The sequence below is a fragment of the Camellia sinensis genome, chromosome 12 (genome assembly GCF_055761805.1).
Source record: "Camellia sinensis isolate YWXY chromosome 12, ASM5576180v1, whole genome shotgun sequence".
NCBI classification, from domain to species: Eukaryota; Viridiplantae; Streptophyta; class Magnoliopsida; order Ericales; family Theaceae; genus Camellia; species Camellia sinensis.
Window position 1 is genome coordinate 79,559,888 of NC_138972.1, and position 16,652 is coordinate 79,576,539.

Below are 16,652 nucleotides of genomic sequence, written 5' to 3' on the forward strand. Positions count from 1 at the left end.
AACGGCTAGATAAAGGTAAAGTTCTTCGCTGGGCTTCGGTGTTACCAACAGTGGCACCGAAGACAGATACTCATTGAGCTGGGCCAAAGCCCGGTCACACTCTTCATCCCACGAGAACTTTGACTTCAATGCTTGAAAGAAAGGACGACAGTGATCTGATGACCGGCTTATAAATCGATTAAGCGCGGCGGCCATTCCGGCCAGATGCTGTACGTCCTTAGCCGAGCTAGGCTGCTTCAATTCTTGTACGAATCTGATCTGTGTGGGGTCTGCTTTGATGCCTCGGTTCGTGACTAGAAAGCCTAAGAATTTTTCGGATCCCACGCCAAAGGCATATTTAGACGCATTCAGGCGTAGCTTGTGTTTTTTTAGAATGGCGAACATCTCGGCTAAGTCGAATAAGTGGTCTCCTTGATGCCGGCTTTTAACCACCATATCATCAATGTAAGCCTCCATTGTCCGGCCCAACAAAGGAGCAAACATCTTAGTCACCATTCTTTGAAAAGTCGCCCCGACGTTCTTCAAACCAAAAGGCATAACTCGATAGCAGAAGAGTCCCCGTGGTGTAGTGAATGAGGTGATCTCTCGGTCGAGGCCATGCATGGCAATCTGATGGTATCTGCGGTAGGCATCCAAGAAACTGAGCCTGTTATGTCCAGCCGTTAAATCCACAAGCTGGTCAATTCTGGGCAGAGGGAAGCTGTCTTTAGGGCAGGCTCGGTTGACGGTCTTGTAATCCACACAGACTCGCCACTTCCCATTTTTCTTGGGCACCACGACCGTGTTTGAAATCCACCGAGGGTAGTGCACTTCCTGAATTGCGCGTGCCTCCAGCAAGTTCTTCACTTCTTCGGCAACTACCTCGGCGTGATGCAGCGCCGATCTCCTTGTTCGCTGAATGACTGGCTTGGCTTTGGAGAAGATATTGAGGCGATGGCAAATAAAACTCGGATCGAGGTCGGGCATGTCGTAAGGCGACCATGCGAAGACTTCGATATTAGCCATTAAAAACTCAACCATCTCGGCTCTTTCTCGGGCGGTAAGGCTTGAGCCGAGCAAGAAGAACTTCTCTGGATTCTCTGTATCAATTCGCACTTCCACCAATTCCTCAACGGCTTTGTCCTCGACCTTAGTACCCACATCATCAAGGACTCCCCGGTCTTCCGGTCCCTCAATCATTTGGACGAAGCCCTTGGCAGCCCGGCTCCCATTCACTGCCACGAAGCATTGCTTCGACATGACTTGATCGCCCTATATCTCCTCAATTGCCCCCATAGCCGAGGGGAATCTCATTACCTGGTGGTAGGTTGACACCACAGCTTGCATAGCGTGAAGCCATCCTCTTCCAAGGATCAGGTTATAAGTAGATGGCACTTGCAACACCCAGAACTCCACCTGCTTTACCACGGACCCCGCTTTGACCGGTAGGATAATCTTTCCCAAAGACCACTCTGGTTGTCAGTTGCAACCAACCAGTGGCGAGGTTGTCGGAGCCAAATCCGTATCTCGGAGCTTGAGCTGTTTGAATGCGTCGTAATACATGATCTCGACCGAGCTTCCCTGATCGATCAAGACCCGTTTGACATCAAATTCTTTGACGCGGAGTGTAACCACTAAGGCATCGTTGTGCGGCGTCTGAATGCGCTCTAGGTCCCTTAAGGAGAAACTGATCACATTTTTCACTTCGGTCTTCCTCTTCTTGATCGCAGACTGAACCGACAAAACTTCCCTCATGTGTTCTTGATCATACCGCGGAGCTCGCATACACACGCCGGTTCCACTATCCCGTGGATGACATTAACAATCCCTTGAGGCGGCGCATCCCGGTCATCCGGTCCTCGCGGGTCAACCGGAGCTTGATTTGCCTTCACGCCTCCATCAATGTAAAGGTCCAGGTGTCCGGCTGCGACTAGCTCTTCCAAGTGTTGCCTCAAAGGCAAACAGTCCTCTGCCCGGTGGCCGCGCTCCCGGTGAAACGTGCAACGGTACCGCGGATTGAAGCCCTTCTGTCCGTCGCCCAACTTAGCAGGAAACCGGACATACTCCTCGTCACGGATTTCACTAAGTATGCGATAGATTGGAATCTTAAAGACCGTGGTGATACCTGTCCTGGCCTTCAATCTTCTGTTTGCATCGGCTACGTCATCTCGGGGGTAGTCATTCCGGTCATTCCGACGTCCCCTACCCCGATTTTTACGATTTGAGCCACGGTCTGATTCCTCAGCGCGGTCATTTGAACGGCTGGACTCTTGTCCGACCGTGTGCACTTTACCAGCCTACCTCTTGTTCGTTGCTACCGGAATTGCCTTCGCGGTAGATACTGACGCATCCTCCTCCACTTGAATGTGCTCATTGATGCGCTGCATTAGCTGGCCCATAGATGTCGGCTGGTGCATGGTAAGCGAATCCCGTGGTCTATGTCCGACCGGGAGACCACGCTTGTACTGTGTGATTGCAAGGTTGACCGGGAAATCCAAGATCTCGTTGAAGGTCTCCCAATATCTGGAGTTGTATGCTTTCAATGTGTCACTCGGTTCCATCTTGACACTCAGTAGATGATCAACTTCTTTTGGTGTTTTCGTGTTGGTTTTAAAGCGCGTCACAAAGGCCTCGGCCAACTGCTGCCACCTTTCAATGCTCCCATTCGGTAGCCTCTCGAACCATTTCAAACCCAGTTCGCCCAAACTCGACGGGAAGATCAAGCACATACGAGTGTCATTCCGCCTATGTCCGGCCATGACCTGTTGGAAATGACTTACATGCATATACGGGTCGGTTATTCCGTTGTAGAGCGTGAACTTTGGCTAGTGGAAGCCTGCTGGAAGCGGTGCTGTCTTTATATCCACGGAGAATGGAGTGGCACTGAGCCTTACCAAGTCTGTGTCTACAGGAAGAGGCGCGGCTGGGCGGGGTGGAGGCATTCCGACCTCCTCGCTGGCGTGAACCCCATAGGATAGCCGCTGGAACGCCAGCACCCTTTGAGCCTACCGCCGGCGAGCCCGTTCCTTCAAAACTGCCCGCAAATCCTCTGATTGAGCGGAATAAGAGTACCTCGACGTCGTCACCGGATGTGAGGGTTGGTAAGTGCTATCTTGCGCGCTGGATTTCTCTACATGCACGTCGGAATCTCCAACCTTGTAACTTCTGGTGATAGAAATGGAAAGAGTGTGCCGCTGACTCTGACTGCCTAAACGGCGGGGTTGGGTACGCTCACTGTGGTCTCCCCCTCCAGCTACACCCTTTCCTTTGACATGCCGCTTCAGCTCCTCCATTTCTGCCGCTATTCGCCGGATGACGGCGTCCTGGTCCCTTAGCTTGTGTTCCAGACGTCTGGCATGCGATTCTCTCCGCCGCCAATGACCGTCTGGACTCCGTGAATGACCATAACTTCTTCCGCGCTTATCGCGCGCGTCTCCTGAGTGTCCTCCTAGAGAAGTCTCCAGGTCCGCCATCGGAGGAATGATGGAGGGATGTCCTTCTCTCCTTCTGCCCGACTCCGGGGTAACTCCGTTGATGGCGGATAGCGGAATCTCTTCGTTGTTCGCCATGGACGGCGATCAGATGAGCCTGGAAGACAAGGTTTTGTCTGCAATGTTCCCACAGATGGCGCCAATTGTGCGGGGAGCAAATATTCAGGCAAGCCCACACTCCTTTCTTCCAAGTTCCTACTTGTCCGATCGACCTGCAAACACAACTGCGGTGAGCTACCGGGCAGTGTGTGGCCGAAAAACCCCTCCAACGATCAAGTTAGACACACACACCAGGGATAGAGAGAGAGAGAGAGGACTGGTTTTTGATACAAACTTTCGGATCAAAACATGATTTTTCTTCAAGGACACAAGAACACCATTTTCTCTTTTTAAAACAACTTTAAATCAATGCATGGCTCATGAATCATGCTAGATCATGCAATGCAATCAGATCAACATAAAGAATAACAAGAGTAAATCAAGATTCTAACCTTAAAACACGAATTAAACGGCTCAAACTCTAAAGATCAAGCTTGGGATCTAGCTCTCTCACTCCAACTTCCTCTTCTCTTCCTAGAGTTTCTCTCTCTACCATGCAAGAGATATGACACAAAATGATATATTTCTAACTCTGCCGGCTGACTTAACCCTCTGCTGGGACACGTGGCAACGGATGGTTGGGTCTCCTCAAAAAGGTGATAGATTGATAAGACAAGAGCATGACAAAGTGTAAGCAACAAGTAAGGTAACATGGGCACTTCGGCAGGTAATGATCTCGGCTAGGACATAGGCTTCGACAAGTAAGGGAACAATGATCTCGGCTAGGAAGGACAACACTTGGCCTAGCTATGCCACACCTCGGTCTAGGTCATGCCAGTCCAGGAACAAGATCACCAGGTGCAGGGATCAAAGATCTCTAATACCTAAAGGATGACATTTCAGCCTAGATGATACACATCTCAGCCTAGGTGATGAACACCTCGGCCTAGATGACGACATCTCGGCCAATATGCCAGGGCGAAGGTGGAGGTCAACCAAAGGGGTTCCAAGATAGTCCTAGGTATAAGAGATTTAAAGGTGTGACCTAGGCTTAAGATGACCTCAGCTAAACACACACTAAACAAGGAACAAAGTATGCAACAACACTTAGATAAAACAAAACAGGATTTCATGAATGCAACTTAACAAGACAAAATCATATAAATACATGTAAGCATGACAAAGGCAAAGTGAGGGTTATTATAATAACAAATTGTGGTTACAGTCCCATTCTTTTCTACTACTGTCACACTCATGTCACACTCTTATTTACTGCCATATCCACTTGTCATCAACTGTGTCTAGCCAACTGTTACATGCATGAGAAGACAAGTCTTAGGGGTTGTTTGGGATATCCTAAATAAGTGCACTTTTTATCTTTTTGGACTAAAAAATTGAGAAAAAAATATAGATATTTGGGTTAACCTTTTGACTTTTTATAAAAAAATGTGTATTAAAAAATTGTATAAAGAAGTGTGTAAGAGAAGAATGGAGAGGTATGGGCCACAGCCGTACAATCTGCACAAGTGAAATGAGAATTAGAAATTATTGGCTACTTTTCGGGCATTACACTGGACGATTTTATTCAGCCCGTGGGGGTTATCACGGGTCCCATTTTGATAATCTGAACCGTTCAATGTGTAAAACTCGTCGAGTACTATATGTCTATAAAAAATCACGTTGATCGGATATCGATAGCTATCTGATTAGATTTGTTTTTTTTCAATCGTTAATTATAACACCATCCATTTGTTGTACATAACTGATTTGATCATGCACTTATCGATATCCGATCAATGTGATTTTTTACAGACATATAGTACTCGATGAGTTTTACGCATTGAACGGTTCAGATTATCAAAACGGGACCCGTGATGGTCCCCACGGGCCGAACAACAACCATCTAAAATTACACCCAATCATTTCATTTTTGTCAACAAACACAGCACAACAGCTGCACGTAGATGATATCAAAGTTGTACTTTTGTTTAGAAAATTGATTTTTTAATTTTTATTTTTTTTGGTGAATAGTGATAACTTTTTAACTTTTTGAGTACTTTTTGTCTTTTTTAAGCTATGCCAAACCAGCCCTTATTTTTATTAGGAAAATACGGGGTAACTCGAATGGTTGGGATTCGAATATCTTGAAGGCAACCTCTTTTTGTTTTTTTTTTTTCTTTCCCTTCTCTCTTTGTTTTCTCTCTGAAAGAGACAGAAGAAGGAGAAAAGAATGAGAGGAAGAAGAAGAGAGAAGAAAAGAAAAGAGGGGGAAGAGAGAGAGAGAGAGAGAGATCTATACACAGATCTATGTGTATAGACACAGATCTGTGTATACATATAGATTTGTGTGATGGTGGCGCTAGTGGGTGGAGGGATTTGTGACAGTGATGGCAGCACTGGTGGGAGAAAAGAAAGAGAGGAGGAAGAATAAAATAAGAGAGATGGAACAGAGAGAGAGCATAGATCTGTGTATACACACAGAAGAGGGTCAATGGTGGCGTCGGTGGGTGGAGAGGTTTGTGATAGTGATGGTGGCGCCGGTGGGTGGAGAAAGTTCTAGCTCTTTCTCTCTGTTCCCCCTCTCTCTTCTTTCTTCCTCCCTCTTTCGTCTCTGGTCTCTCTGTTTCAAAGAGAAAAGCGATGGGGAAAAAAAAATGGCCAAAACGATGTCGTTTTAGCATTCAAGCCAGTCGGCTCACTTTCAAGCTACCCAACAGCGCTCTTTTTATTTTATTTTATTTTGCTTGATTTATATCCTGGATTTGTTTGGAAAGTTGATTATTTTAATAGACTATTTTAATTTTTGATTATTTCAATAGGCTAAAATTTTGATATTTGGGAAGATAGTTAATTTTTTTTTTATAGTTGAATGTGATATTTGTGAGAGGAAAAATAAAATAATTATGAGTTTGATGTGACATTTTGTTCATTGACTATTTTAAAGTATTTTATCTTTTTATGAATTTTAGTTAAAAAAAAAAGTGAAAAATGCACTTACCAAACATGACCACGACACGGGTATTAAAATAAAATGTAATGAATTACAAGCATAACAATCAAAATCAAATACATTATATAATTAGTACAAATAAACTTCTAAATTGAAAAAATAAATACACGGAAAATTAAGACTCACATGTAGATGAAGAGATTCAAACTACTGATTTCTTAATAAGGTGTAATAATTCAATCGAATTAGTTCCGTTAATTAAATACAAATTTATTGAGAGTTTCTACTTTCAAATGTCAGTATCTATATTTCTAGTTTTAAAATAAACTATCACATAAAAACTTATGATTTGAAAATTAATTTCTGAATAAGAACTTATAGTTTGACTATACTTTGAATTTGAAAGTTGATTTTTAAATCATAAGTTTTTGCTTCAGAGCTGATATATAATTCTGTTTTCAAATTAATTTTCAACAAAAAATGATATGTGAAAAAAAAAAATTAATGTAAAAAATAGAAGCTCCCAAGTCTATTTCATATTGAGGGTCCTAAATTTTGGTATGGTTTTGAAACTTGTGGTAACAAGAATTTAATTTGGAGAAGGGCTTTTATCTCTTTGCACAACTTTCTCTGGTCCCCCAACCCACCATGAATTTTGGCTGAGATTGTTTACACTTCTGGTAAGATTTTGGTTAGATCATTGTACCAAACAATGCTACTATGTGGTCCTTACCTTTGATTTTCTCATCAGTTGTCTTTCAAAATTTTAAAGCGTGAGATATCTTTCTTAGACAAACATTTTTAGTTTCTTAAAAAAGTTATCAAATCACAATCAAATAATGACAACAATTAAACAAAATTATGCAAAAAACAAGATATTATACGATCCACTACCTCCATTTATTTTTGGGTTAAATCCTGTTGTCAAGCGGCCATCTCAGAGTAAGGGTCTACAGATGTTATGATACCCTCATGGAACATCTTTTCTCTTTGTTCCAAAAAAAAAAAAAAAAAAAAAAAGTTAGTACATTTTGACTTGATTATTAGAAAATCCTTTGCAAATAAAAAACTTAGTCATTTCGGTTAATTTTTGGACCCATCAAAATGTTATGTAGAAAAATCATTTTATCAGAGGTTAAAAAATGGAATTTATTAGACCAAATAAGTTGAAAGCTTTCTACAAAGAGGATGCTTCTCCCCCACAAAAGCCTAGAAAAGGAGGGTCCCGAGGGTATTGAAGTGCAATAACAGAAACAAGTACACAAAAATAGTCTTGCTACATAAACAAAAGAATAATACTATATCTACCAATTAGTGTACTAATTAATATATTAACAGATGATGTGATATAATTTTAAAAGTTTTTAGTATTTGTAATTTGTATAATAAGTAGGGTCAACAATAATGACATAATAATAATACTGGTTGATACACTAGTTAATACACTAATTGGTGCATGTAGTATCGCCGTAAACAAAAATAAACAAATAAAAGAATCATACAAAAAGACGAGAAGGTGATGTGCGGCACAGCCCCTCCCTTAAGCCTATTTTGTTGTATTTATTAGTGATTCATTTTTGTACTTTCTCCATGTTAAGACTTTCTTGACTTTTTTGTGACACGTGAAATGAAAATTTAATAACTCGACAAATAAGGTACATCAAGAAAATAAAGGCTAAGGGAAAAAAAAAAATCATAGCTAAATGGGAATGCCCCAAACTATAATGGCCCCAATCCTTAACTAATCATATGACCAAACTATAATGCCCCCAATGCCCCAAACTATAATGGCCCCAATCCTTAACTAATCATATGACTAAACTATAATGGCCCCAATCCTTAACTATAATGGCCCCAATCCTTAACTAATCATATGACCAAACTATAATGGCCCCAATGCCCCAAACTATAATGGCCCCAATCCTTAACTAATCATATGACTAAACTATAATGGCCCCAATCCTTAACTATAATGGCCCCAATGCCCCAAACTATAATGGCCCCAATCCTTAACTATAATGGCCCCAATCCTTAACTAACCTTAGTCCCAGAAACTAAAAGCACCCAAGATAGAAACAAAAACAAAATCCTTTCATATTGGTACTTAAGTATGCATTTCTACCTCAAAATCATTCATTACCACATATTTCTACCTCAAAATCATTCATTACCACATGAGGCATGAAGCCGGATCAAACAATTAGAATGCCTGTAATTCAAACATTTGACAATATCAAACGAGCATGTATGTATATTAGTGTATCAAACAAAATTGGAAAAGCAAAATCAAAAGTCTGCTAATTTATAAATACTGAACATGATTACTTACAGCGGAGGATCTTGAAGCTGGCATACACAAGAAGAGAATTCAAGCAGAACCAACCTTGCCTATCTATCTCAAGGTAACATATATAACATCACAATAGCATTCCTACCCTTGTTTTTTGTGTTTTTAGTTTTTTTTTTTTTTTTTGAGTGTGTGTGTGTGTGTGGATGTACAGGGCATATATATATATATATATATATATATATATGTATCGAGATGACAAACCCCTATTTTCACAAAAGAGCATGGATTAATTTTCATACTATGGCGGTGTTTGGCAACAATTTTTTTTGGGTTTTTTTTGATTTTTTCCATTAAAAGACGAAGTTTTTGTAAAATAAAAAAAAAAACAAATCCAAAAAAAATATCACATCAAATCCCATAATTATTTCACTTTTTCTCTCACAAACATCACATCCAATCACAAAAAAACCCAACTATCTTCCCAAACAGAAAAAAAAATTTCCTTTCACCACCACCACCAACAACAATGCAAGAACGCCCATAATTCATTGAAAAATAAAATAATATTCATCTAGGAAACAAACATAAGAACTAGTTCAAACACCTTCATAATCAACTGTGAAATTGTTTTCAAATCCATCATCTGAGACAGCTTTCAGGTATATTGTATAAAAAAGACAAAAACTAAAAACACAGCCATGCTCAGTACAAATACTACTATGCTATTTTGTGACAATTAAATATATACACTTATTTCAAGGAATTATTGCTGCCAATATTGTAAATGGAGACTTTTTTTTTTTTCTTTTTTTTTTTTTCTTCTGAATATGCAGTTTACGGACGTGACATACAAGGTGGTTATAAAAGGAGTGACATCAACGGTGGAGAAAGAAATATTGAATGGGATTTTTGGTTCGGTGAATCCTGGAGAAGTTTTGGCATTGATGGGGCCTTCGGGGAGTGGAAAGACTACACTTCTAAGTCTGCTCGGTGGCAGGGTGAGAGGGTCGACACCAGGAGGTTCAATTACTTATAATGACTAGCCATATTCGAAGTTCCTAAAGAGCAGGTAACAATCTAGATATACATGAAGGAGCTAGTAGCACTGTATTTATGTGTGTTTGGTTCTCAGGAAATTTACTGAAAAACTCCTAACTTTGGTTACAAGGAATATTTCACTAATAAAAAATCTATATATGAGACTTGAAAACTGGTATGCATATACATATATGAGACTTGAAAACTGGTATGCATATACACAGCGGTAGGCAGTCCGAGTAAGGTAAGTAATGTGCTTATGCATATAAAGCAAAATAAAACACTTTCAATTTGTACAAGCTATGCGGCTGCATATTAAAAAAGAGCAGTATACACAATAACAGTTTTCTCATAGGCCTTTGTTATATATATTCACAGAAATTCATCATCACTACAACTAATGCAAAGAAAGTTAAAACCTAAGAAGCATGGATATGGACACGGATACGTGACACGACTCAGACACGCTGATATTGAAATTTAAAAATTTTATAAACAAATTTAAACTTTCTTGTATTTTTCTGTGTTTTTTGTAAGAAACTAAAAGCTTAGTTACCATGCTACCATGGGATGGATAGAAAAATTACCTTCTTATAACTTCCATCACTTTTATGCTAAACAAACTCAGGACAGTTCTAACTTTTTTCCACCATTTCCTTCGCTTTCCACCACTTTCATCATATTAAGCCTGATTAAGACAGATTTCCTCTAAAACCTACCTAATTGAAATTGGTTTTATAATTTTTCACCTATATGAATGTTCAATGTTCACATAAAAGTATACCCTGAACATTACCATTAAAAAAAAAAAGAAAAAGATAAGTGATGTGAAAATAAAGGGTAATCACACATTAGAATAACATGAAATATATTTCAGGATAGGATTCGTGACCCAAGACGACGTGCTCTTTCCTCACCTTACAGTGAGGGAAACATTAACATATGCAGCACTCCTACGACTTCCAAAGACATTGACAAAACAAGAAAAGGAAAAACGAGCCATAGACGTAATCGACGAGTTGGGCTTGGAGAGGTAAATTCTCATTTCTCTGCTATGCTATTATCTTCAATTATGTGTTAGCTAAAGTCAGATATAGAAAAAAACAGACCACACACAAATGAATCATACCTATTCTCATGAGCTGATCAATGAGGAATATCAATGTGCTCAGGTGCCAAGACACTATGATCGGTAGCTCTTTTGTTCAGGGAGTTTCAGGAGGAGAGAGGAAGCGTGTCTGTATTGGCAATGAGATTATAATCAACCCTTCTCTTTTGTTTCTTGATGAACCAACCTCTGGCCTGGATTCTACAACTGCTTTGAGGATCGTTCAAATCTTACAAGACATAGCTGAGGTATATTGCATTTCAAGTCCAAAGCTTCAATTTCACATTATTATGAGCAAATTCATGATTATATATGACAACAAAAATAAAAATTATAACAATAAATCAAACCTATCTTCATCCCAACTTCTCAAGAGTTTTCTTTACCCACTATGCCATATCTAGGGCCACAGGTTGTACAAATCATCAGCAAATCACCTAGACAATGAGAGAACTTATAGACGCAACGGTAAGCAACAGTGATATGATCACCATGAATGAAAATGTTACGAGGAGAAGACCTAAATTAACACGGGATGTAGTAATAAAAAAAGATATAAATTTATTTAATTTAAACTGAGCATATAGCCCTTGACAGAGCAGAATGACGGAAAATGATTCATGTAGCCGACCCCACTTGAGTGGGACATAAGGCTTACTTTAGTTTGGTCTAAATTGTTTCAATTTCATGGCAGGGCGGGAAAACAGTGATCACCACAATCCACCAGCCATCCAGCAGACTCTTCCACAAATTTGACAAGTTAATCCTTCTTGGAAAAGGAAATTTGCTTTATTTTGGAAAGGCATCAGAAGCAATGGTTTATTTTTCATCCATTGGATGCTCCCCACTAATTGCCATGAATCCAGCAGAGTTCCTGCTAGACCTCGCAAATGGTAACATAAATGATGTCTCTGTACCATCCGAATTGGAGGACAGAGTGCAAATGGGAAACTCAGAAACAGAGACAAGAAATGGGAAGCCCTCTCCTGCAGCTGTTCATGAGGTAAAGTAATATTGAATTCATAAACATAAAAGATGGGTTGTCACACATTGAATGACTCTTCCTCAAATATTAATGAAAAGCACCAAATGTCATTTAAAAAGTTCTAGCTAAAACTAGTAAAATCTGCTGAAAATTTTATGCCCTTAGAGATGGTATATCATGACGCGAAAGAGTATTTGTATTTGTGACTAGTACAGTGAGTGCTAGATTATGACTATTGATGTTATTTTCATTTGGAAACAGTATCTAGTGGGGGCTTATGAGACAAGAGCAGCAGACAATGAGAAAAAGAAGCTTATGATTCCTACACCAATTGATGAAGAACTGAAGTCAAAAGTATTTACTTCAAAGCGAGAATGGGGAACAAGCTGGTGGAAACAGTTCTCCATATTATTCTGTAGAGGACTCAAAGAACGGCGCCATGACTATTTTAGCTGGTTGAGAATTACACAAGTTCTCGCTATTGCGGTCATTTTGGGATTGCTCTGGTGGCAATCGGATGGTAATAGCCCCCCAAACCAGCAAGATCAGGTATGCAATCGTTGCCTTGTGAAAATGCACAAGTTGACCAATTAAAATGGAATCCCTAACCAGCTAATGCTCCTCAATCCCCAAACATAGAAGCTGAATAAGAAAGAGGTATCCCCCCCCCCCCCCCCAAAAAAAAAAAAAAAAAAAAAAAAGACAATATAAATGAACTAATTACATAAAAGAACTCTCATCCATGTTTGATCTAGGGCTAGAAGGGAACAGAAACTTGAACTACAAACTTTATACATATTGATTATAATTCGAAAATACTATAATTTTGGCTAAATTTGGTTAGATCTCTCAATAAAACAATTATGTAAAATGTCAGTTAAAGAATGAGAAGGTTCCACAGAATCCCATGATCCCATCTAAAAGAAGCTAATGGTTAATTTCATATAGTTCTACGACAAAAGAAACCTGATTTACGCCAGTCATTGAGATCTTCATTTTGGTCTGAACCTTTTACCATAATATACATCTGCATTAATGCAGGCGGGGCTGCTTTTCTTCATTGCTGTCTTCTGGGGATTTTTTCCAGTCTTCACAGCAATCTTCACATTTCCTCAAGAAAGAGCCATGCTGAACAAGGAACGAGCAGCCGACATGTACAGACTAAGCGCATATTTTGTGGCTAGGACTACAAGCGACCTTCCTCTGGACCTTTTACTGCCCAGTCTTTTTCTTCTTGTGGTCTATTTCATGGCAGGCTTGAGAAAGAGTGCTGGTCCATTTTTTCTAACCATGGTTACGGTGTTCCTCTGCATTGTGGCAGCTCAGGTATGCTTCTTTATTCATCTCGTTGACAAAATAAATATGTCGCAAAAAAGTTGCAATGTTGTCTAACAGCTTAAGCTTTTAGAGTAACGATTGTTAATATGGTAACATTCAAAGTAAGATCTTGTGCTTGAATTTTGACACCTCTTTGACTCAGGGCCTGTTTGGTGCAACTTCTTGTAAGTTGAAAGTTGCTAATCAGAAAGAAGAAGCCAAAAGCACCTTCTAGATAATCAAATTGTTTCAACTTATTTAAGCTATTTCATCTTAATAAGCTGTGAGCAAAAGTTACACCAAACAAACAGTTTGGCACAAAATCCCAAAAACAAAAAGAGAGGATATAATTGTCACGCCCCAAGCTCCGTGACAATGCCGCACACTCATTTAAGTGAACATGCAAGGCTAAGAGTCCAATACATAACCAACAATATAAAATACTCCAATTAAATCCGTAATAATTATAATGCTAAAATCCATAAAAATTGATAATTCTTATCATATGAAATTGTCCACCAAGACCACTAATAAAATCCATTAACAAAACAATAATCTAAGTACTTAATTCATAGTCCTACTCTCGGCACTCCCACAAGTAAAAATCTCGCGCAGCTCTACTCCTCAGAATCTGAAAAAAAATAAGGGGAAGCTAGACAGCCCAGTAAATAATCAACCATCACTGCTAGCTGGATCAAGTATACACACACACACAAAAAAAAAAAAATAGTCGATAACCACTAAATGTAATTTTTGCTACAATTCAATAAATGACAATTATTTGTAAGATGGTTTCATAACTAAAAATATACAATGTACAATACAATTTAATTGAAAAGCTAACAAGATAATTCAAAGTAAATTCGTTGTTCAAATCAATGGTTCGATATTCAGATGGTTCAATGATTTCATTCACAAAACCCAAGTCTTAATGACTACGGTCACTTAGCCCGTGACAAGGCCCAGAACCACACATAGGCCGGTGGTAAAACCTCAAAAGAAACTAGTTTCTGTGCCAATGAATAAACCCCATTGGCTAGGGTCCAAATCATAGTCAGGCTAGAGTGATAGTCAAAATTCAAACAATACACAATTTTTAAATAAAATATTCAATATTTTCGGAATAAACATTTGGTACAATTTTCAGAATAGTTTCACAAAATATTCAAATAACTTTCATAATAATATTCGATGTTGTTTTATACTTGACCCATATTTTATTTTAAGAGAACATGAAGGCTATAAATAAATATTTATAATTTTAAACGATTCAGTAGAAATAAAAATGAACCAACAGTGATAGAGGGTTACTTACCTCAAACAGCTAAAATAATATTTCCCAAGTTAATCTCAAATTACCAAGATCCACCGCATAAACAATTATTATGTGCACCCATCTTTCTCTTCTTGTAACAACAATAGAATAAATTAACCCAATCGCCTATTAGGAACTCCCACAATTTAACATCAAAACAAAGCCATCACAGCTTCGGAAATTCTCAACCCATATTATTCTATTATTGTTTATATACATGAAAAAATTTGTAATAGCTTGTAGTCAATCTTGTATCCCACAAACACATCACCATTAAACCTAACCTATCACATATTAATCTCAAAATATGAACCACTCAAACGGAATGCAAAATACACTCTAAAATTGAGCAAAATCGCGAACCCCAACATAGACTAAATCATAGATAGGAATACAATAAAATAAATCTTACCTAAGTGATGAATAAAGCAAAACCACCACTCTTCTGAATCCTTCCTCTTCCTATTGGTTTTGGTTTCTTTTCTTTAATTTTTTTTTTTCAAATCCTTGCTGAGCATCCACGCCTCTCTCGATTTTTTTTTTTTTTTTTTTTTTTTTCAAGACAGCCACGGCATGATGGCAATTTTAACCTAATATTCTTTTCTTTTTCCAAAATTACAAAATTACCCCCCTATGTTGTAGAAATAATAATGTCATCTCATAATTAATTCCTTGATATTACTAAGTGACCCATATAAATTAATTTAATTACCAATCTATTCAAAAATAATAATATACAAATAAGTGACCCATATAAATTAATTTAATTACCAATCTATTCAAAAATAATAATATACAAAACTTGGGTTTTACATAAATAGCTCATATAAATGCACCAAACAGCCCCTGAATGAATTTATGTGCTCAGCCCAGTCCTAGAGTCGGAAACATATTAGAGTCAGCAACCATTTGTTAACAAGATCAACAAGGTACCATATACTACTACAATGCTTCATAACAAAGTCAGCAACCATTTGTTAACAAGATCAACAAGGTACCATATACTACTCCTACAATGCTTCATAACAAGCTTGGGTGCAATGGCAGGGATTTGGACTAGCTATTGGGGCTACACTGATGGACTTAAAGAGAGCAACAACTTTGGCCTCTGTAACAGTAATGACCTTCATGTTGGCCGGTGGATACTTTGTGGCGGTAAGCAAGCAATTTCCTTAAAAGTTAAATTTACCGCATCTTTAATTCTCGGAAAGAAAGTACTCAAACAAAACAAAAATCTATACCTACTTAGATTAATTAACAAATATTTCTGTTGCAGAAAGTTCCAGTATTCATATCATGGCTCCGCTATCTGTCTTTCAATTATCACACATACAAACTTCTTCTGAAGGTGCAGTACGAACACATTACGGACTCAATCAATGGAGTGAAAATAGACAGCGGTTTAACTGAAGTTAGTTGCCTCCTGGCCATGGTTGTTGGTTACCGTCTCTTGGCATACCTATCTTTGCGAAGGACAAAGCTCTAGCTGGGAGGTTAAAGGAGAGAAGATTTTTTGAGCGAGGGACAAAGCTGAGCACATTAGCTAGCTTGTGCTTTCTACCAATCGAAGAGCTATCTTGAGAAGACTCTGAGTTACAGGGTCACAAATTGGAAACTAAACCACTGATCCAGAACTTTTATGAGTTTTTTGCACCTCTAAGAAACCTAAACCCTTAGGTCATGTTTGTTTAGACGGACTGGATTAGCATTCCCATGACTAATAGTCCTAGGACTACGAATCCGTTGGATTATGTATCCTCTCTTAACTAATAGTCAAGTTTAAAATAATTAGTCCATATTTCAATTGTTTGACCAAACATCGGATTAATAATTTTATTAGACTATTAGACCAATCCCAAACTCATATCCACCCAAACAAACATGACCTTAATGTAGCGAAAAATACCATAAAGGAGAATATTATATATTATCACAGGCATGTACGTGGATGTAACTGCCCAAAGTTTCCTTATGGATGGTTTTACATACGTTTCGAACTCAATATACAGATAGGTCCTTCACATTTGTGAGAGTACTTTATCTGTTCTAACCAACTGCTAATCATACATATCTATTAAATCCAGGTAGCATCTCAAAAATTCAGTTTTGCACTTGGTATTGGAAACTGGAATTGGTTTAT

General features: G+C 38.7%; 1 protein-coding gene across 1 annotated transcript; it reads left to right on the forward strand.

Annotated features, from left to right (window-relative positions):
- The first annotated feature begins 8,518 nt into the window (after window positions 1-8,518).
- Window positions 8,519-16,638, forward strand: LOC114260029 (ABC transporter G family member 22). The gene is given in 10 exon segments (XM_028200082.2): window positions 8,519-8,704; window positions 8,791-8,861; window positions 9,583-9,818; window positions 10,665-10,820; window positions 10,960-11,143; window positions 11,590-11,898; window positions 12,142-12,429; window positions 12,922-13,206; window positions 15,560-15,667; window positions 15,789-16,638. Coding segments are annotated over 10 exon segments (1,911 nt in total). The 5' UTR covers window positions 8,519-8,640; the 3' UTR covers window positions 15,999-16,638.
- The last annotated feature ends 14 nt before the right edge of the window (window positions 16,639-16,652 follow it).